General features: G+C 36.3%; 1 protein-coding gene across 1 annotated transcript; it reads right to left on the reverse strand.

The window, feature by feature from the left end:
• Window positions 1-15,771: 15,771 nt before the first annotated feature.
• On the reverse strand, window positions 15,772-18,285 carry LOC131624361 (pentatricopeptide repeat-containing protein At3g13880-like). Its single transcript, XM_058895312.1, has one exon. It carries the CDS (start codon window positions 18,228-18,230, stop codon window positions 16,107-16,109), a length of 2,124 nt encoding a protein of 707 aa, XP_058751295.1. The 5' UTR covers window positions 18,231-18,285; the 3' UTR covers window positions 15,772-16,106.
• Window positions 18,286-24,503: the final 6,218 nt, after the last annotated feature.

Here is a 24,503-nt window from a genome sequence, read left to right on the forward strand (position 1 = left end):
GGCCTCAAGGTGCCTGTGTTATTAGAGTCAATCCCAGAAGACTTAGAGATTTGTTTTTCAACTATTGACCAATCAACAGATGTATATCGAAAACCAGACCAACCTTCTTCATCATTCAGATTGTATAGCTTCCTGATCAGTTTTTCAGAGATAACCACTTCATGCCCTAGCACGAATGAAATGATGGCCGTTGGGGTAACCGTTGCATGTACCCAGAAATCCTTCACAAGATCAGGATAAATTGGACCAACCAATCTATTGAGATACTTGGACCATCCTTGCTCAAGGATTCTTGCATCACACTTAAAGCCATTCGCTTTAAGATTGTTGAAATCCATAGCAGTTTCACATAAAACCTCCAAGTCCTTCGTGGGTATCAAGCAAGTTTTCAAAGGAGCATATTCATAATTTCGTAGAAGGATTTGTGAAGAAGTAAGTCTTTCTTTTGAGGAAGATGAGCAAGAGGAAGAGTTCATGATGATAATGCTTTGAGATCAAATCAGAAAACTAGGGTTTGAAGGGAAATGCAACGAAGTGAATGCACAAAATAGAGAGAAAGAGAGAAAAAAAAAGGAATGAAGATGAAGCGGGTTATTTAAAAGATTTAAAAAGAAATCATTATGCATTTAATGAGAAATGACATTAGGAGAGAGAACACAGTAAATGACATGATTTAATACAGTTACCTAGGTCGGCGTCTTTTCAACTGCACGCTTTGTACTAACCATACAGACACGTGTTCACCATATGATAATAGATGACAGCTGTAAATTTCAGAATAGACTTTACGCCTTCAGATTCTGATCACTGCTTCTGATCTGATCAAGTTTCTCTTCTGGAAACACTCCTTCTGAAGTGTGCTGATATAAATCTGAATGATCTTCTGATCCATTACTTCTGATATACACAGCTTCTGGAGGTTCACTTCTTTGTTCTGCAGCTTCTGATAAGACAAAACTGTATCTGCGGAAACTCTTAAGCTCTTTGTTTCATCAGAAACAAGTTTATCATCAAAACAGATGTTTATTGATTCGTCCACAATCAAAGTTTCAATTTTGTATATTCTGTAGCATTTAGAGCATTTAGAATACTCAAGAACGAAACACCATTGCTTGAGAAACAAACAAGACAAATGATTTCAAGACTGATAAACTATCTTTTCTGATTTCCTACGAACATAGATTCTTCAACATATTTAGGTACCAGAACTTGGAAGACTATCCTTCTTCCCTTCAAGTGTTGAGACCAACTTGAGTCCAGGTGACATGTCATGTTGATTTTTATCTTCTTTGTCGCCAAGAGAGTCTGCAAAAGAAATAGTCTTTTTCTTTGGTACCCACATTTTCTTGGGTCCTTTCTTGTTAGTTCTTCTCAAGTTCTGATTGAACTTGGTTTTAACATTGTAAACAATAGGAGGAACAGCATGATAATTCTTAGTGTGAGTTTCATGATATTTCCTAGGTTGTGTCACATGCTTTTTGGTGTGTGTTATGTGAAAACTTTGAGCATGTGAAGTGTGCCTAATATCATGGGAGTGGCCATACTTGAACTGATCATACAATGGCTTGTATGTGAGTTTCATTTCATCAACAGGTTCAAGTTTGTATGAGGTTTCACCCTCAAAACCAATGCCAACTCTTTTGTTTCCAGACACAGCATATATCATAGAAGCTAGCTGACTTCTGCCAATACTTCTAGATAAGAACTTCCTGAAACTTAAATCATATTCTTTCAGAATATGGTTTAGACTAGGAGTGGATTTTTCTGAATCAGAAGGAGATCCAACATTATTGGATAATTTTAAAAGTTTTTCTTTTAATTCAGAATTCTCCAACTCAAGCTTCTTTGTTTCAAATTCAAATAGCTTTTTCAGCTTTTTGTATTTGAGACTAATCTGAGACTTGAGTTCCAGAAGTTCAGTTAGACCGGAAACTAACTCATCTCTAGTAAGTTCAGACAATACCTCTTCAGAATCTGATTCTGATGTAGATTCTGATCCGTCATCTTCTGTCGCCATCAGCGCACAGTTGGCCTGCTCGTCTTCAGAGTCTGAATCATCTTCTGACTCATCCCAGGTTGCCATAAGTCCTTTCTTCTTATGAAACTTCTTCTTGGGATTTTCCTTCTGAAGATTTGGACATTCATTCTTGAAGTGTCCAGGCTCATTGCATTCATAGCACATGACCTTCTTCTTGTCAAATCTTCTGTCATCAGAAGATTCTCCTCGTTCAAATTTCTTTGAACTTCTGAAGCCTCTGAACTTCCTTTGCTTGGTCTTCCAGAGTTGATTTAGCCTTCTGGAGATCAGGGACAGTTCATCTTCTTCTTCAGATTCTGATTCTTCAGGATCTTCTTCTCTAGCCTGAAAAGCGTTAGTGCATTTCTTGATATTGGATTTTAATGCAATAGACTTACCTTTCTTTTGAGGCTCATTTGCGTCCAGCTCTATTTCATGACTTCTCAAGGCACTGATAAGCTCTTCCAGAGAAACTTCATTCAGATTCTTTGCAATCTTGAATGCAGTTACCATAGGACCCCATCTTCTGGGTAAGCTTCTGATGATCTTCTTTACGTGATCAGCCTTGGTGTATCCCTTGTCAAGAACTCTCAATCCAGCAGTAAGAGTTTGAAATCTTGAAAACATCTTTTCAATGTCTTCATCATCCTCCATCTTGAAGGCTTCATACTTCTGGATTAAAGCTAGAGCTTTAGTCTCCTTGACTTGAGCATTTCCTTCATGAGTCATTTTCAAGGACTCATATATGTCATAGGCCGTTTCCCTGTTAGATATCTTCTCATACTCAGCATGAGAGATAGCATTCAGCAAAACAGTTCTGCATTTATGATGATTCCTGAAAAGCTTTTTCTGATCATCATTCATTTCTTGCCTTGTCAGCTTTACGCCTCTGGCATTTACTGGATGTTTGTAACCATCCATCAGAAGATCCCATAGATCACCATCTAGACAAGAAAGTAACTTTCCAGTTTATCTTTCCAGTATTCAAAGTTTTCACCATCAAATACCGGCGGTCTGGTATAACCATTGTTACCGTTGTATTGCTCAGCAGAGCCAGATGTAGATACAGGTGTAGACTTTTCACTTTCATCAACCATCTTTTACTGAAGCGTTTTTCTCTTCCTGAATCTTTTCTAAACACGGTTAAGTGCTTGCACCTTAGAACCGGCGCTCTGATGCCAATTGAAGGATAGAAAAACACTTAGAAAGGGGGGGTTTGAATAAGTGTAGCTTTAAAAACTTGACAGATAAAAATAAATTGCACAGTTATTTTTATCCTGGTTCGTTGTTAACTAAACTACTCCAGTCCACCCCCGCAGAGATGATTTACCTCAACTGAGGATTTAATCCACTAATCGCACGGATTACAATGGTTTTCCACTTAGTCAGCAACTAAGTCTTCCAGAGTCTTCTGATCACACACTGATCACTCCAGGAACAACTGCTTAGATACCCTCTAAGACTTTTCTAGAGTATACTGATCCACACGATCACTCTAGTTACAACCTGCTTAGATAACCTCTAAGACTTCCTAGAGTATTCTGATCCACACGATCACTCTAGTTCCTTACAACTTAATGTAATCAATTCTAAGAGTATTACAATTGCTTCTTAAAAGCTATAATCACAAACTGTGATATTTCTCTTAACGTTTAAGCTTAATCTCACTAATATATTACAAAAGCAATGTAGTGAGCTTTGATGAAGATGAAGATTCTGAGTTTTGATTTGAACAGCGTTTCAGCAAGTTTGATATGAGTTGTTTTGGTGCAGAATCGTTAACCTTGCTTCTCATCAGAACTTCATATTTATAGGCGTTGGAGAAGATGACCGTTGAATGCATTTAATGCTTTGCGTGTTCCGTACAGCATCGCATTTAATGTTATACGCTTTTGTCAACTACCTCGAGCCTTGTTCACGCTGTGTCTACTGACGTAGCCTTTAGTAGCTTTTAACGTTCCTTTTGTCAGTCAGCGTAGCTTGCCACTTGTACTTTCTTCTGATCTGATGTTTGTGAATACAACGTTTGAATATCATCAGAGTCAAACAGCTTGGTGCATAGCATCTTCTGATCTTCTGACCTTGAAGTGCTTCTGAGCGTGATACCATCAGAACTTCAGTGCTTCTGTTCTCTTGTTCTTCTGATGCTTCCATAGACCCATGTTCTGATTCTGCTTCGACCATCTTCTGATGTCTTGCCAGACCATGTTCTGATGTTGCATGCTGAACCATTCGAGACAAAGCTTCTGAGCGCTGAATTATGCGTACTCTTTATATATTTCCTGAAAGGGAAATTGCATTGGATTAGAGTACCATATTATCTTAAGCAAAATTCATATTATTGTTATCATCAAAACTAAGATAATTGATCAGAACAAATCTTGTTCTAACAAGCTATTTGTAGCAAATGTAATATTTCTTTGTTTCCCCAGGGACACGCGAGGGAAAATAGGGGTTAACACCACCTTGTCCAAGGAGGATTCCCTTAGAGTTAATCCTCAAGATAATGACCCCCTAGTCATCACTTTGCAAAATGGCAAATGGGATTTCAAGCGGGTCTTGATAGATCTTGGTAGCTTAGCTGATGTCATGTTCTAGGATGCCTTTCAAAAATTGCAACTCGACTCTAACAACGTCAAAGTGTTTAGTGGCTTGTTAACAGGATTGTGAATTAAGCATGTACAAGTAATGGGCCATGTGACCTTGGAGATCACATGTTGCGAGGGCACATATGCCAAGTAAATTGATGTCAGCTACCTTATTGCAGACGCCTTATCCCAGTATAACATCATTCTTAGGCGAATGCCATCAACACGTTGAGGGTAGTCATTTCCACCTTATACCTGGTCCTAACGTATCCATTTCTAGGAGGACAATTCGGTATAATCCAAGGAGACCAACATATTGCTCAAGAGTGTTATCAAAGTATCTTGGCGAGTGAGAGGGAAGAGCTCACCCTTGTTGGTGCCCCCTTATGAAGTTCCAAATACTGACCTCAAATGTTGCGACTTGAAAGAGATCCAAATAGGCCCTTTCGCCAATCAGGTTATATAGATAGGAACTTCACATTAATTTTGAGGAGGAAGAACGCGACTTAGTCAATCAACTCATTAAGAACGCCGACTTGTTTGCTTTGGCTCCCTCTGATATGCCTGTGATAGACACCAAAGTGGTGAGTCATTATCTCACCGTCCACCCTTCTGCCAGACTAGTGGCACAGAGGAAGCAAAAATAGAAACCGCGTGTGAAAAGAGAGAAAATGGTGATGAGTGACCGTTGTGTGAAGAGAGAATCAAGAAAAGGTGGAGTGAAGAGAGGGAGTTGGCAATCGATGAAAAGAATAAGGAGCGCAAATAAATATACATGAAGAGGAAGAAAAAAGACAATATCATAAAAGAATTAAGACATAACTAATTACTAAAAAAAAATATTTTTATCAAATTCGAGTAATTAGAACCTGAGATTTGCGTTTCGTAAACAATTTAAAAGAAAATCTCAATCAACAGCTTAACTATATTTTTTTTTTAATAATGTAATATTAGTTAAGCAAGAACTTGACTTAAAAAAATATTTTGAAAAAATTATAAAATTACCACCTTGTATATTTCTTACGTCAATAATGAGTCAACGTACTTATGAATCTTAAAAGGTTGTGTTTGTTTCCAGAAAAGGAAATAATGAGTCAACAGACTTATGAATAAAGAGTCAACAGACTTAAATAAGAGTCAACTAATTATAATTTTTCACGAATACTCATATTTATAATTAATTTTATTTTTATAATTTTTGAATTAAATAACGTACTCTTTCCAGCCATTATTATAAGCAAAGATTATCTTTTTAGGTTTATTGAGTAATGAATGTATCTGGTCTACATAAAAAAACCAGATACATTTATTATTTAATAAATCTAAAAAAAAAATTATTTATAATAATGGCCAAAGAAAATATAAATGTTTATAAAAAAAAGTTATTTTTAATCAGACAAATAAATAGAAATATCATTCTAAAGAATCATAATCTTGAAAATGTGATTCCAAAGAAACACACTCAAAATATTTTTTTTAGTTTTTATATGATTTTTACTTATGAAATAACTGTATTATATGTTATTATTAGATGTATATTTTCTTTATTTTTGGATAAAAATAATAGTAGAAAATTAAAAAGTCAATATTAGACATGAGTGTTCTAAAGGTAGCCAATCTTAATCCACTTTGTATGACCATTCAACTCTTGTTGGAATAGACTAGACTTGTGTTCGTGTTCATAAATCAAATGTCCCATACATAATGTCCTTTTTTTAAGTTATTGCTAATCCATATTAGATTTTCACATGTTATGTTCCTGATGAATGCACCTGCTATGGAACTGCAAATACTGACATTCAAAAAATCATAAGATTCAATTCAAATATTAAAAAATATTGAGAAATATTTTTTCCAGATAAACTGAATATTCCCTTATAAAACCGATCCAAGTTATATAAATAAATAACAGAAGATATAATTTTGTGAAGTTAGTAAACGGGTCCATTTCCCTGTGGTAGGAACATGGAAGAAGAAATCATATTGTCTTATCTAGTTAGGAAATCTATTATTTCGACAGTTTGGTCAGATGCAATTTACATAGATAGATGCATGCAACCAAGTTTTTGATACTCGCATGATGCTATGATGATTTTATGGATTAATATAACAATTATTTTGATTAATATTATTGTTTCTTCCTAACTGACAATAGGCAAGTGGCATGCTTCGAATTATGATATCCAACATGGATCTCCTTATGATTTTATTCTTATTCTACTTGATCAATGTTTCTTTTAAATAAGTATTCTTTTGATATGATTTTAAAGAGTTTTGCAATGAATGTCTCATCATATCAACGAAAAATAAACTGAATAAACTAACAAGGCATTGCAAGAAATCGATGTGTCATTATTTTTGGACAAGAAGTGGGACCTTATGTTGAATTTTAAAGAAAAAATACGGTTATTATAAGGAAAAAAATATATAAATTATGTATTCATCACTGCGCAATACCAATCACATAATCTTATTTATAGTTTAATCTAATACATACTTATAAAATCGATTTGAGGTTTTATAACTAACCAATGTGAGATTTGATTTTTTTTTAATACATTCTCTTATGTCTAGTACTGTTGGACTTGATGCATGGATATAAACAGTAGCAGACTATGATATTATACTAGCTAGAGTTATACTCCCTCTGGTCCTTATTATAAGAGGAAGTTTACTTTTTAGATTCATAGAATGATTAATGTATCTAGTCCATATATAGACCAAATTCATTAATCATTCTATGAATCTAAAAAGTAAACTTCCTCTTATAATAAGGACTAGAGGGAGTAGTTTAACTTAACACATTCTTATAAAATTGACTTGTAAGATGAAGAATAAGAATGTTATTCTATATAAATACTTTAGAGTCTCTATGTTTAATCATGTGGGACTTGATATTTTCTCAATACAACTCATCATGCTTAACACTATTGAGTTTGGTGTGTATATAAACGGTGGTTAACTCATGGTTTGATCAATAGACTCTTATATCATGTTAGAGTTATTGTTTAACCTAATATATCCTTATAAACTCGACTTGTAAGGTGAATGTTATCACTTTATATAAATATTTTATAGACTCTATGTCTGACTAATGTTAAATTATCTATTTTCTCAAACCTTCTTCTAAGGGTCAAGTATTCTAACTTAAAAAAATATCATGCTTACGAGAATTAATGACTTGAGCATCCCACTGTTTGCGGATACCCTAGCTTCCATATCGGGGTAGCTTTTACCAATTGTAGTTAGGGCTGGACACAGAACCGTGACCCAGATAAATCCGCATAAACCGGAACAGAAAAGACAAACGGGCGGTTTATGTTGGGTCCACGGGTAAAGCATACAAAAATTACAGGTTGAATAGGGTTTATATGGGCGGGCTCGGTTGAATAAAGTTAACCCTGTGGGTGTCCGACCCGCCCGTATATATAAAGAATCTGCATATAACTAATAGTGATGGAGTGTAGCAGAAAATTTATTTATGAAGATAGCTTTACAGACTAGGATAGTGACGTTTGACAGACATCCTACTGTTTGTGTCTGGTTATTAGTATTAATTATATACTAGCAATGAATTGAGATGTCATGTACCACATAAATTCTTTGTAACAAGCCTTTAATAATAATAATAAATAATAAATATGAATAATAGGAGGTTTCATCTTCATTACTTCAAATTTATTTCTTTTAAAACAATGTTTTTACTTTAAAATTCTAGAACACGTACCAATCGTTAGTTGGTCCAGTGGTGATTGGCGCTGGACTTGGTAGGGAGAACCACGGTTCGATCCCCCGCAACTGCGATCGGGAGGGGGATGGAACCACTTGATGCCAGAACTCGCCCCCGAACCGGACTAAACCGGTGGTATAAAGCCAAAAAAAAAAAAAAAATTCTAGAACACGTCTCTCACTTTCCATTACTAATTTAGAAAGAAAAATAAGCTCTTTCTTCAAGTCTCTCTTTTTTCATTATGAGTTGAGGCATAAAAAATATTCATTTGTCTCTTAATATCCAGAAATCTTCTACATTAAAGCTTCAATCTAAGTACTTGGCAATACTCTACAAACTTGTTCCTCACCATCTTTCCTCTTCATGCTCTTTCTTCTTTTCTCCCAACCTCAACTTATTCTCAACTTTGATTACTTTTCATTTCAAATTTTTACTATTTTTTGGTTGATGTGTTGATGTAGAAATCTGAGTTTGTTCATAAATATTCATTTTTTGTTTTCGTTTGTAAAAGATTTTCTATGTTTTACAATTTTTTTTATTATTATAGATGTTACCCGCATAAACCCAACCGCAAATCCGCAGCCGCTTGAACCGAAACCCGCTTGATCCGAAGAAGAAAATGGGCGAAAATGGGTATGTATATATGAACCGCGGTTTTGAACGGATTGAAGTTTTCGGTCCGAAACCGCCCGAACCCGCCTGTTGTCCACCCCTAATTGTAGTTATATAAATAAAAGCACTAAATATCTACCTAGGAACAATTAAACCATGCGTGCCAATTGCCCATAAAATCTATTCTTTCAACAGTTTGGTCAGATGTAATTTACATAGATAGCTGTTGCAACCAATGTCTTTTATCTTAGCGTGATGCTTGGATAATGTATTATATGTTGATTTTATGAATTAATTGTTTCTTCCAAATAACAATTATTTTGATTCTTATTGTTTGTTCCTAATTGACAATAGCCTAGTGGCATGTTTTGAATTATGATATCCAACATGGATCTGCTTATGATCTTATTCTTATTCTACTTAATCAATGCCTCTTTTAAATAAGTATTCTTTTGATATGTTTTTTAAGGATTTTGCATTAAATGTCTCATATCATATCAACGAAAAATAAATAACTAAATAAACTAACAAGGCATTGCAAGAAATCGATGCGTCATTATTTTTAGACAAGAAAGTGGGACCTTATGTTGAATTCTAAAGAAAAAGTAGGTTTATTAAAGGGAAAAATATATAAATTATAATTCACTTATTCCAATCTAGTCCTATGTTCAATATATTTTGTCCCATCACTATGCAATGTTTACAGGATTTCATTTATAGTTTAACTTAACACATTTTTATAAAATTTACTTGCAAAGTGAGTGGTGTTGTTGTATATGAACATTTTAGAGGTTTTATATTTAAATATTTTAGAAGTTCTATATCTAACTAATGTAGAATACAATATTTTCTCAATACATTCTATCTTGTCTAGTACTATCTGTTTGGATATAAATGGTGGATGCTCCATAATACATGCTCTATAATACAGACTCTCCATAATACAGACTCTGATATTATATCAATATTATATTAGAGTTATAGTTTAACTTAACACATCTTTATAAAATCGGCTTACAAGATAAGGGATATCATTTTATATAAACACTTTAGAGTCATTATGTCTAACCATGTGAGACTTGATATTTTCTAAATACACTCCATCACGTCCAACACTATTAAGCTTGGTGTATATATAAACGATGGGTGGCCCATGGTCCGATCGATAGACTCTTATACCTTATTAGAGTTATTGTTTAACCTAACGCATCCTTACAAAATTAACTGGTAATGTGATGAGTGTCACTTTATATAGACACTTTATAGGCGATAGGTGTAACCAATGTGGAACTTAATATTTTCTCAATACTTATGAATGACCTAAAATATCCTTGGAACGATCTCGCCCTTACATTGTAACAATCTAGACTAGTTAAACTTTTAAGGATTGTCATATCAAATAAATAAGATCTAATGGCGCATTATATTGGCGTCAAACTACTAATGTCGAGCTTTTGGGGTGAGTATCCACAAGAAGGTTATTGTTTTGAACCGGCCTAAGGCCCAATTGACCAAGGCACAATCCATCTCAAATCCACTCTTTAACCTAAAGTGTAAAATCAGTTCACACACCAAGAACAAAGGTACAATCTCTCTTCTCCATTTTCACTATACTCATCTTGAATCTCTTGAACTGACTTGGGTGTTAGAGTGTTAACCATGCATGTCCATTCTCCGCCACCGTAATGGACATTAGAGCCACCATGCAAGATCATAAGTTTGTTAACTACATTCATTTCTGGTTTGCGAACAAAACAGTGGTGTCATCTGTGGGATTCGACTTCCGATTCCTCCCATATCCATAATTTCATATCTAATCTCTAATTTACCAATTCGTAACCTCCTTAGGTAATCGAATTTCGAGTGAATCAACTTCCAATTTCCACGTTTTCGACAAATCCACAATTGCCTTTCAATTTCATCGTGTGCAACCTTCCTCAGACCACATAATTGAGGGCGTTTGAAATCAAATGTATAGATCTGACGCATTCGAGTAAATCCATCGTTGTTTCCACTTTAGTCTTCTCAAATTTTGAATCTCTGATTCCCTCGAGAATTCTGGAAAATAGCAAAGGGAAGGGTTTGAGAACCATATCTAGATTTATGTCGGGGTATGAAGGAAATTTCTCTAGAGGTCATGCCGGAGGTTTGCAATTCTCTTTCCGATCCAACATCATCCTCACTTTTCCCCTCATCCGGGTGTTTACCAAGGCGGCTTTGCCAAGATATGACAAGCTCATAGTTAATACTAACCGTGAGGTAAGTGTTAGGGGTGCCCGTTATCGGTACCAAAGCACATGTGACTGGAGGAACTTCCCCCTTGCACCATGTTTAGGGCTTCCCTTATCACCTAGTCTAGTCCTTACCAAAAAGGTCGGCACGGGGCACCGCTTAGGAAATATAAGTATTTGGGCTCAAATATTGATCTCCAAGTAAGTGAAGCAGTTCAGTTGAGGTCAGGGTCCAAAAGAAGATGCTCATAAGCAACGTCCCTCGAGCGACATCACCCAACTTGGATAAAATAACTATTGAGTCTTAGGATCCAGGCTAGAAAAAGCAAATGGAAATGATTGACCATGCAATCAGAAAGAAGGAATCATGAAGTCAGACCGCAAGGAGATCGACTAACCATAATCCTAGACTCTTGACCAGCATCGCGATCCTAAAGGAAAGACTAGAAGGGGAGGGTTATCCATAAAGATAGGTCAAAGACGTAGGTCTCCCAAATAATGTCATATATATATATATATATATATATATATATATATATATATATATATATATATATATATATATATATATATATATATATATATGGGACGACTCAAGTGAGAACACTTGGTTATTATGAGAAATGAGAACAATGAATCACGACCATTAAATTTTGATTTTGTTGATTTTAATGGATTGGATTGGTTTCTCTTTCTATGTTGATTTAAGATAAATATTAAGGATTATAGATAGAGAAACCAATCCAATCCATTAAAATCATCAAAATCAAAATTTAATGGCCGTGATTCATTATTCTCATTTCTCATAATAACCAAGTGTTCTCACTTGAGTCGTCCCTATATATATATATATATATATATATATATATATATATATATATATATATATATATATATATATATATATATATATATATATATATATATATATATATTCTCTTGAGATAGATACCCACTCTGAAATAGAGGGGATCCGAGAAGTTAACCCACTAATAAAAAAAAACCTCTCCGAGGCATCCAACAAAGCAACCCTTGGGTCCTAAGACTCCAACGACCGACCTTAAGCTACATCCCCGAATAAGTCGACCATTAACCTAAATATCTGCAGGCAAATGTAAGGCGGAACACCTCGATGCCCTGTCCAATCAAAGAAAGCTCTTTGAAGTGTGAAGTTCACTCAACCTAGTATCCTAAGGAAGGATAATGACCAAATATCCCAGACATCGTTTGTCCACGTCAGAGTCGCCGTTGAAGGTTTATCTACCTAGTCATTTCATTGTTTATTTGTAATGAGTGACCCCTGGATCAATGAATGTGGTGTAGAATTCAAAGAGTTACATCAAAGGTTGACTTTCTTCGGATTGTATTGATTAATAAGAACCAATGGGATATATATCATGCATGATGATGAAAGATAATAAGATACACTAATGTCACAACCCGGATAATTAGACAGATGAACTTGGATGTAACACATAAAATCTAAAAAGTAAAATTGGGATATGACACTCCCATAATGTAACATCAATGATGTTTCTACTTTGAAAGGAAAAAAGATTGAAAATCTCTTACAAATGTGATTGGACTTAACTCAATTTTACAAAACTCGATTTGTAACAACTTTTTGTAAAGTGAAGATTACTCTCAACTATTAACATATAATGTCTGATGTGTATTCTTTAACATAGTGATAGTTTCAATAATAATGGTTTCACTATAATTGAAATATATAATGAAGTTCATGTACATAATCAAACTTAGTTAAGATGTCAATCCTTTCATCATTGTGAGCAATATTTGTGCATACCTACTTCCCATTCCCTCGTGGTTGTGTCTTGACAATTTCATGAAGCACTCCAATAACATCTTCAAGCTTATACATATATAAAACAAAGGTGTTAGTAAGTAATAATCCAGAATTTCATACATAATAAACTTACAAGTTTCTCTATTTCAACATTACCAACTAATAGATCTAATCGAAACTTGCCCTTGAGAGTATTAGTAATATACACCAACTTGAACTGATCTTCTGGGATATCGGTGAAATCAGACCGTGAGTGTTGTGCCTTCCTTGAACAATACCTTAAGGAACTTTATCCCACATCTTAAAAAGTGGAGATTATTGTCAAATGGCTCACAAATGTACATAACGATACACAACAAACTCACAATGTGAACCTAGCAGTTTAAGTTAATATTCCAAATTTGATTTCGTTAACATATGCACAGTTGAAATAAAAATTGAATCTTTAAACTTGAATCTGTCTAAGCCATGTGCATTAGTGGTTTGAATGAGAGAACCAGTTTGAATGATTCATATAAACTAAAAACATCAGTAGAATTGTATCAGCTGTGCATTTCAAATTATTAACAGTAAACTTGGACATTTTAATGCATAGTTGAAACAAAAACTAAACACAGAAAGAAAATCAAAGATTTTTTTCATCTCCTATTCCTAACAAAAGAAAATCTCCCATACACTTTTCAATCTAGTAAATAAACTCCATAGAAAGAGAATTAAATATGATGTTTCAAATACATAACAAATTTAAAATGTGAGCCTGGATTGAAAAGTTAATATTCTGAATCCAAATTCATTAACTAATGCACATTAAAAGCCTCTCTCTCACTTTGGAAACTATGGCATGCTTTGGTATAATAGAAAATAATTTTCAAATTAAATCTATAACGGAAGCATGTATAATCGGTAATAACTGATAATAGATAAATTAGTTGATGACTGATAGTAGATAAGCTAATTTATTGAATTTGTAATGTATGGTAAAATTAACGGTACTTTATAAATCTGAAATAACATGAACTAATTTGTAACTAGTAACTGGTAATATTGGATAGTATAAGCCTTTAAAATAAAATGGACACAGTCAAATACTTTTCTTTATCTGTGCTTCGATATGCAATACTAATAGGAGAAGAAAGCCTACAGTAATCCAGCAGTCAGAAAGAAATAAAAAGAAAAACTACTGCTACCTACTAACAAAGGGACCAGGGTTGGGGTTTGAGTTCCCTACAGTGAAAATTTTGATGCATTCTGTTTGAAGTTAAGACATTTTAGAGGTATGTTTAGATTGATGGAATAAAATGGAATTTGGCTGGAATGGAATAATTTCATGTTCCTGTTTGGATTAATTAAAAAAAGGATGAAATGGAACAGAACCAGATGGAATGCATTCCATCACTTTCCATTAATTTTTGTACTCTCTGATTTGAGCGGAATGACAAAATTGTTTCATTCCGTCACGAAATACCCAAACAATAAAATGACATTTTTATTCCATTCCGCTCTGTTCGTTTTAGGAGAGTGGAATGAAGCAGAGCAAAATAAAGCGGAGCGGAATGAATATTTCATTCCATCCTTTGAAAATTTTAAAACGGAACAAGGCAAATTCTTCAGTCCGCCTAATTCGGAGATATGGTGGTAAGTAATAGAATAAAATCCATGCCCCTTCATTCCACTCTGATCCGTCCGATTTTAAATGATCTTAACAATGGAATACCACTTCACTCCATCCCATATTGCTCTGCTCCATCCGATTCCATCAATCCAAACAAAATCTAAGAGTAGACTAGCTTCAGGTCGGCTTCGCTTGCATGTCCACCCTTAGGTATAACTTTGTACAGTAAGATATCAGTCTTGGGAAGAAAGAAAAAAAAAGGACCACATGAAACCTAAAGTAAGGATAGGAGACAGACAGTATAATTTAGCATACTAATAATACATTAAAGCTTTAGAATTTGGTAATTTATACTGATTTTATTAGTAAAAATTTCAGTTCAGTTCAGGCTATACAAAGGAATTATATAAATTGATATTTGATAATAAAAATAAATTAAATATTTTATTTTAATATCAGACTGCAAATAGGAACTGAAATTCTAAAGGAATCTCAAAGTTAAATGCTGCATCAATAACATGACTAAATTGTTAACGAATTTATGAAAATTGGTGTGTTAGTACATATATATGTGCCCTAATGTCTTGCAAGTTGCAGCTAAGATGGGTACCAGCGGCAGCACATTTTATTCTGTTCAACCACCTGTTACACTAAGCTCTGTAATGTTGTTCTCAAATTCATTCTACATTTATGTTACAAGTTTCACATGTACAAATATTTTCACATAACGATAATTAGCAGTTTAACATGCAGTTTAACATGTCTGTCAAGCACTAGATACTAGCCATCACATAAGCCACTGTATAAGAAACATAAAATAAGACAAACACAACTTACATTAGTAATGAGCATAGCACCTTGGTCCTGTTCTTTACATGAGCGTGTTGAGATAAAAAAAAACCTGCTATCTACACATCATTCAAAGTAATTTAGAAATATGTCCGTAGAACTAATGCAGCAAATAGGGCATATTGAGAGAATCAAAGTCCCGCATTGGTTCCAGATAAAGCCTGAAAAGAGTTTTTATAGGAGACACCCCTCACCTTCCAAGTCTATTTTGTTGGAAACATCAACCATTGTGCCGAGGTACTCGTTTTTTGTTAATGTGTGCCAATTTACTCATTATTAACAGTTATTAGAAATACAAAAAAAAAAACTGAATAAATGAACATGATTAAACAATAATAAGGAAATCATCAATACCTTTCTTCATTAGAAAGCAATCTTGTCTTACAGTATATATGCTTTAAACTGCCAATTCTAAAATCTATTAGCAGAGATTCTTCAATTTCATGTACTTGCACTAGGACAGTTATACATATACACAGGAAATAACTACTTTTAGTCACAATTCTTTGTAGATAAAGCAGATGAGATTTGAGAATAATACTAGCTTAAGAGCTTGGTAATGTGTTCCTTCTATTAATATAACATTTTTTATAGCCCTCGTATGATGCCAAGGGGGGTTTGTTTTGTAAAAAACATGCTATCAACAGAGATGATTTTTTGTTACCAGTAGTCTTTACAAGAACATAAACCGTCTTTGAAATGATGGAAGCGAATAGAATCTCGAAGAATTATTTCTCTCTTCTCCACATTTGAGATGTGTTTCATTGTTGTATGGCAATCAGAGCAAACCCTCAAGTTCTTCATAACCCTCACTGGTGCTGATTTTGGTAAAGATATAATTCCGAAAGTTACGGCTAACTTTTCACTATGGTGATTCATTTTGATGGCACCACTGTGTTCTGTTTCAGAGATGCCCAAAGGAAGCTTCTCATCATCGAAGCTAATTTTCTTTATCTTCACCAACATTTCTCCCAACCTTGAATAAATCAGTTCACTCATTGGATGAGAACGATCATCCACCAAAAACGTATGAACTGTATTTCCTACCTCAATCCAACTTATACCAGGTTCCTTTTTAATTCCTCGATCTTGCATGAGCTTCCGAACCTCTAAAGCGTGTTTCTTTTCCCCCACATCATTATAGATGTTGTAAAGAAGCACATAAGACGCTGCTTCATGAGGTTCAAGCTCTATTACTCTGTCAGCAATACACTTTCCCATGTCAGTGTCCTTATGGATCTTGCAAGCACCGAGCAAGGCCCGCCACAATACTGGGTCATCCTCAAAACCGGAATCCATAATAAATCTCTGAGCTTCCTCTAGCCTTCCTGCACGGCCTAAGAGGTCAACAATGCAAGCACCGTGCTTTACATTAGCAGCAATGCCAAAATCTTTCTTCATGGTTTCGTAGTATCTTAATCCTTTGTCAACGAAACCTCCATGGCTACAAGCAGTTAGGACCCCAAGTAATGTGATCTGGTTAGGCTCAATCCCAGAGATAGTCATCGACTCAAAAAGACTAAGAGCTTCTTTAGCAAAACCATGTTGCGCATAGCTGCAAATCATCACAGACCAAGACACCACGTCACGATTCTTTGTCTCTTGAAAGGTTGTCCGAGCAGAATCTATGTCCCCGGACTTTGCATACATGCAAATCTGCGAGTTTTTAACCATGGTAAAATTCGCAACACCAAATTTCAATGCATAAGCCTGAATCTGCTCTCCAGTCCTAGCAGCAGCCATATCTGCACAAGCACCCATCACACATGATACAATGAACTCATCCAGTTTCTTCCCATCAGCTAAAAATCGATATAACAAAGACAAAGCATTTTCAAACTGTCCATTCCGAACACAACCTGCAATCGCTGTCGTCCACAAGACAATATCCAATTTACGCGTCATCTCAAAACACCTCAATCCATCTCCAATTGAACCAAAAAACGAGTACAACTCCACCAACGAACTGCAAACAAACTCATCACCTTGAAGACCACTCTTAAAAACCTGACCATGAATTTGTCTCCCAACCTCAAAATCTCCAACACCAACACACGCCTTCACAATACTCGAAAACGTAAACTTCGAACACTTCAATCCCTCCCTCATCATCTCACCAAAAACACCAAGCGCTCCCTGTGCATTTCCATAACACGCACCACTCTTCTCATGCAAAAATCCAGCAATCATAGCATTATACATAAAATCATTCTTCCAATCAAACCTCTCAAAAACCATAACAGCATCCGATAAACATCCCGTTTTCGCATACATATCAACTAAACCAGTTCCAACAACAACATTCAAATCCAAACCAAGCTTAATTCCAAATCCATGAATCAATTTCCCAAAAAAACTATCATCAACATAACAACAAGCAGTAAGCACACTACTCAAAGTATAATCACTAAAACCAAATCCAAATCGATGCATTCTAATCAAAAGCTTAAAAGCCTCACTACAACTACTCTTACTATTTAACCTAACATAACCGTTAATAATTGAATTCCAAGAAACATCATCCAATGAATTATTATCAGAAGAATCAAACAAAAACCTCGCGGCTTCGATTCGGTTGCATTTGGAGTACATGTTGATGAGGGAATTGAGGGTTGTTTTGTTGAATCCATTGACGAGGATTGAAGCGTGAGTTGTTTTTCCTAAACGGAGGTTTTTTGTGGCGGCGCAGAGGGATAGAATTCCGGTGAAGTTGGTGGAGGTTGTTGAGGGAGAAGTGGAGGGAATGGGGTGTTTGAAAGGGTTGAGTTTGGGGAGATGGGACATGGATGTACGTGTGATGGTTTGGAAGGTTCATAGCGTTAGCATGTGGGTTTTAGAAGCAAAAAAAATCATTTTATTTTGAGCAATCATATAGATTCTGTAATTTTTTTCTAAATTCTTTTTCATGTCACTTGAATTTATTTTGCCATTTCATTTATATTTTTTATGTCACTCATTTTATTTAAGGGTACCAACGTTGTGTGAGGTATAAATTTTATTATATCAAAATTAAATGTATTAATTATAAAAAAAAATCATAACTAGTTAAAGAATAGACATATTTACAATTGTCTTTGTTCAGCCATAGACCTAAATGACTAAGAGCATCTTTAATGGTAGTATTTTTCAATGAATTCTCCAACACACTCATCTTTAATCTTTTTGACTTTTAGAAACTGAAGAGTTCACTTCATCAAATAAATATTTTAAAATTTCTATGATCGATATTCATTCGTTTTTAATCTTCATTTTAATTAAAACATCTTGGCTAAAAGGTTTTCATTGGAAATAATGATATTTAGCATGCCCCATCTGATTCCTATTCCTAATCTACATTGCTTCATCATTGCTTTTTTTGTTATTAGTAGCAATAATTGATGCTCATTCTTTAGTCATTAATTACTTTGTGAGTCTCAAGTTTGATCTGTTTTATTAACTGAACTGTTCTCGTTCCGGCCATGTTTCCTTCTCTTTATTTATACAACTTGCTCCATGGAATCTCCTCCATTCATTTTTGTTCAAACTGTTTATTTCTCTCCTTTTCAAATTCATCATGGCCATAAAAACATTCCAGGATGATAAGCAACGGTTATTCGTAATCAATGAACAGAGGGTTAATTTCAGAGAATAGAGGGTTAATAGTCTAATTTAGTTCATATCTCTTCATAGATTATGCCATAACTCAATCTCAAGTACTCTAATTTCTTCTTAACCTAGCCGGAATGTCATAACAAGTACAAAGTGGTCAAGCATATGAAAAATACCCCACACTCTTTAGGGCCACTAGTGTGCTACATAGCCAAATTTAGGTACAATGAATTCTTCTAACAATACTTACCTCAAATTCCTAATCAAATTGGAAAGGGATAATAGTCATTTTACCCCCTGCAATAGTAGTGAGATTCGGTTTACCCCCTTTAAAAAAAAAATTTGGATTACCCCCTGTAATATTTGGGCACCCCCTAAACGTGTAAAAACCAGGGGGAAAATCAAAAAAATATATTTTACAGGGGGTAATTTTCCCTCTTAGGGGGCAAAAGACTTACAATTTTAATATTATAGGGGGTAATGCGAAATTTTTTTTTAAAAGGGAGGTAAACCGAATCTCGCTACTATTGCAGGGGATAAATGACTATTAACCCAATTGAAAAAGCATACACAATGTCTTGATCTCATTTTCTCGTGGAGGTACTAAATTACTTTAAGAAGCCTGGTCCAAATCAAAAGTGTTGAAGATGTGAGTCTCTTCCATCTTCTGCACGTGAAAGTGAAAACCAGGAAAGAGAAGCTAATGCAAAAAGAGATTAGATTTCATTGATTGTTTTCACATACACGTGTGCAGGCTTTATATATCCTGAATACACACTCAGCTAAGGGTAACTATACAAGGAAAAGTTTGTTACCACACTGTAACAAACTATTAACTGAAAGTAGTTATGTAGTACATCTATGTATGTGCATGAAGAGTTTATATCATACATTCAGGTAATTACCATAGAGATATATATATCTAACACCCCCCCTCAAACTGAAGCGGTCGATGGAGGGCAGAGAACCTTGAGTTTGTGGCGCAGCTGTTCAAAGGCAGTAGAACCAAGTGGTTTAGTTAAAGTATCAGCAATCTGAGCAGCAGCAGGAACGTGTTGGATCTGCATTCGTTTGGCCACGACCCTTTCCCGCACAAAGTGAATGTCTAACTCTATGTGCTTCGTACGAGCATGTAACACAGGATTATGGGAAAGGAGAACAGCACTGAGATTGTCACACATCAGAACTGGTGTGTGAAAAGGGATGTGAAGCTCTGCAAGTAACGATTCCAACCATAACAATTCAGAGGTGGTATGAGCCAGCGCACGATACTCAGCTTCTGTACTCGACCTGGCGACTAACGACTGCTTTTTAGAGCTCCACGCAACTAGATTAGGGCCAAAATATAAGCAAGATCCTGAGGTCGATCTTCGGTCATCTGGATCGCTAGCCCAATCAGAATCACTATAAGCGCGCACAGAGAATTTAGAACCTGCAACTGAAGGGGAAAGAACCAAACCCCAAGTAATAGAGCCACTCAAGTATCGTAGAATACGCCGGACAGCTGCCCAATGAGAGTCCAGAGGGCTTGACATGAACTGACAGGCCTTGTTCACACTGAAGGAAATATCAGGTCTTGTTAAGGTAACATATTGGAGAGCTCCAACAATGGACCTGTACAAATGAGGGTCAGCAAAAAGATCGGTGCCATGTTTACTCAGCTTGCAGGTGCTTAACATAGGAGTAGGAACCCCATTTGCACCACTCATTTTAGCTCTGGAAAGGAGGTCTCTGACATATTTAGTTTGGGTGAGAAGTAGAGACCCATTAGACTGAGAATGCACTTCAATTCCCAGAAAGTAACTGGGTCTGCCTAGTTTCTTTAGAGCAAATTTAAGATGTAATTTGTTGATAAGATCATGAATGAGAACAGAACTGGATCCAGTGATCAAAATGTCGTCCACATAAACTAAGGCATATAGAGAAGTACCTTGTTTGGAGTAAACAAACAGAGAAGTGTCACATTTGGAGGCAGTGAAACCAAACTGCAGGAGAGCTTGAGTGAGCTTCTCATACCAAGCCCTAGGGGCCTGTTTAAGTCCATAGAGAGCTTTGTGAAGCTTGCACACAAGAGACTTGTCACTAGATACAAAGCCAGGTGGCTGGGTCATATAAACTTCTTCCTGAAGAATGCCATTTAGAAAAGCATTGTTGACATCAACCTGCTGAATATCCCATTGATGAGTAAGAGCAAGGGTTAAAATAACTCTGATGGTTGTTGGCTTAACCACAGGTGAAAAAGTTTCTGTAAAATCAAAGCCCTCCTCTTGATGATAGCCTTTGGCCACAAGCCTGGCTTTATACTTATTGATGGAACCATCAGCATTATGTTTGAGTTTGAAAACCCACCTGCACCCTACAGCTTTTCTATCAGGGGGCAGAGTGGTTAAAGTCCATGTTTTGTTTGCTAATAGAGCATTGAACTCAGTCTGCATAGCTTGTGCCCACTCTGGTTTGCTCAGGGCCTGTTTAGCACTTGTAGGTTCACAAGTAGTGTTGGCTAAAAAGGCTTTGGGTTTTGAATGGCCTGTTTTGGCTCTAGTTAACATTGGGTGATCATTGACTAGCAAAGTAGGAGGGGATCCAGAGGCATTAATAGAGGGAGAATTTGAAGAACTAGAGACAATAATAGGAGAGGAGATAGTTAGTTCATTCGAGGAAGGAGATAGGTGAATTGAGTCTGAAGTAATAGAGACTCTGGGGGGAGTAGATGGCAGCTCACTATGTGTAGTACCCTCAGGGTTGTGAGCTGGAACAGTAGGCAGGTTACCGGCATTACCCTCAGGGTAAAGAGGCAGTTCATTTGTGATGAGATTTACTGAATTATCCTCAGGATAAGCAGATGAGTTAGTAGGTCTAGAGACACCCTCATTGTGAGGCATAGAAGTGAATTGTTCAGGGGATAAAGAAGGGTGCTGGTGATTTAGTGTAGGACTAGCATTGACAGACTGCACACTATGATTTGACACAGGAGGACTGAAGTGATCATTTTGGGCAATAGGCACAGTGTTGGACACATGTGTAGGGAACTGGGACTCTGCTTGGGACAGTGGAGAGGCAGACTGAGCATTGACCAAGGAACCTGGTACAGTCACAGCAGGACAAGGTAAAGTACATTGGTCCTGCATGGAACTTGTATTTGACTGCACAGTGGGAAACAACCTGGAAAAAGGAAATGTGAACTCATCAAATGTGACATCTTTGGACACATATATCTTGCCCTCTGTACTGAGACACTTGAACCCTTTGTGCTGGGTGGAAACCCCTAAGTAGACACATTCTTGACTTCTAAGTTCCAGTTTGTGCTTGTTATAGGGTCTGAGGAGAGGGTAGCAAGAGCAACCAAATACCCTTAGAGTACTATAATCTGGCTGCTTGTCATACAGAGCATGGAAGGGAGAAGACTTGTTAGGCAGTGAGACAGTGGGAAGCCTGTTGATCAAATAAGTGGCAGTGGAAAAGCTGTGGTCCCAATAGGTCATGGGAATTTTAGAATGAGCTAAGAGGGTTAGACCCATCTCAACTATATGTCTGTGCCTTCTCTCAACTGTTCCATTTTGATGTGAAGTGTGAGGGCATGTCAGTCTGTGTGTAATGCCTAGTTCAGTCAGAAATTTTGTGAAGGGACGAAACTCACCACCAAAGTCTGATTGAACAGACTTAATTGTAACCTGGAATTGTGTTTGAACAAACAAATGGAACAACTTGAATGCCTTAAGTGCATCAGATTTTTGTTTAAGTAAGTACAGCCAAGTATACTTGGTACAACCATCAAGAAAGGCTATATAGTACCTATAGCCCGAGCTAGAGGGCAAGGGAGAAGGTCCCCACAAGTCAGTATAAATGATATCAAACGGACTAGAATAGATAGTGGTAGTTAAAGGAGCATGAATTCTATGTGCTTTACCAAGACTACAAGCAGTGCAACAGAAAGAACTATGTTTATTAATAGCAGAAATGTTACATTGTTTGAGAATTTGAGCAACAGAATGAAAATTAGCATGCCCTAGGCGATTGTGCCAAAGAATACTAGTATTACTACTTTTATTACTAGAGGAATTTAAATTGGAGGCAACATAGCTGTGAGCACCAAGAGAAATACTCAGTGCTGTATCAAGATTATTGGACCTGGATTGCTTCAATTGAGGCAGGAGCTTGGGAAAACAATAGAGACCACTCGCATCAAGTGAGCCTTCAACAAGGACCTGTTTAGAAGCCTGAGATTTTATATAGCATTTATTAGGCAGGAATTCAAAACTAACATTGTTGTCACTAGAGAACTTTGAAACAGAAAGAAGATTTCTAGTAATAAGAGGTACATGAAGGATATTAGTGAGAACTAAATTATGATTTGGGAAGATGTTAGAGTAAAATTGGGAGGACCCTACTGCTTGTATATCTAAGGACTGACCATTACCTACATAGACTTTATTTGATCCTAGGTACGATTTCTTATTATGTAAGTAAGAGATATGAGGAGTCAAGTGATGTGAAGCACCTGAGTCGGCGAACCAGGCTTGGGACTCCAAGTCTGATGGCAAGGAGTACTCCTGAGTGAAGGGAGACTGTTGGTTTGTAGTGGCCATCATAGCTACAGACTGAGAACTCTGAGATGCACCTTTGGTGGCTTCTTGACCAGATGTTGTTGCTTGGCCTGACTGGGCATTTGTTGCAGAAGGTGGTGCAAAATTCTCATCAAAGCGGTGCCAACAAGACATAACTGAGTGCCCATACTTCCCACATAACTGACAGGTAGGTCTGTTGCCGGTGGAGTTAGTGACTCTGCCACGCCCTCTTCCACGGGGAAAACGATTTCCACGCCCACGGTTGCTTGAGTAAGCTCCTCTGGAGTTACCAGCTTCATGTCCTGAATGAGCAACATTGACAGCAACAGTTGATGTAGCCAATTCTTGGCGAAACTTTTCTAGCTGTGCCTCTTGAACATAGAGTAGAGCTTCTACTTCGCACAGTGTTGGTGCAATTGGACACCCATACATTTGCATAACGAACGGACTATACTCCTCAGGGAGTCCATTCAAGATTGAATCAATTTGGTCTTGATCAGTGATTACATCACCTACAGCCAGCAAGGAATTCGCTATGGCTTTGATCCTCAGGACATACTCAGTGATTGATTTGTTCCCTTTCTTGGTAGACTTGAGTTCCACTCGCAATTGACGAACCCTAGCTTTCATTTGTGCATTGAAGAACTGATGAATCTTGTCCCACACCTCAAACGCGTGTTTGCAAGCTAAGACTCTAGGTAGAACCGATTCAGAGATAGTAGAGAGCAACCAGATGAAAACAGCTTGATCTTGAACAAGCCAAGATTCATACTCTTCAGAAATCGTACCTGTGATACGATCTTGATCGGACTGAAATTTCTGAGGAATTTGCGGATTCACGACGATTCTGTGCATCTTCTGAGTCAGAATAACGCCTTCAACCTGTTGGTTCCATAGGAGATAG

Source organism: Vicia villosa, unplaced genomic scaffold (genome assembly GCF_029867415.1).
Source record: "Vicia villosa cultivar HV-30 ecotype Madison, WI unplaced genomic scaffold, Vvil1.0 ctg.000114F_1_1, whole genome shotgun sequence".
Taxonomy (NCBI): domain Eukaryota; kingdom Viridiplantae; phylum Streptophyta; class Magnoliopsida; order Fabales; family Fabaceae; genus Vicia; species Vicia villosa.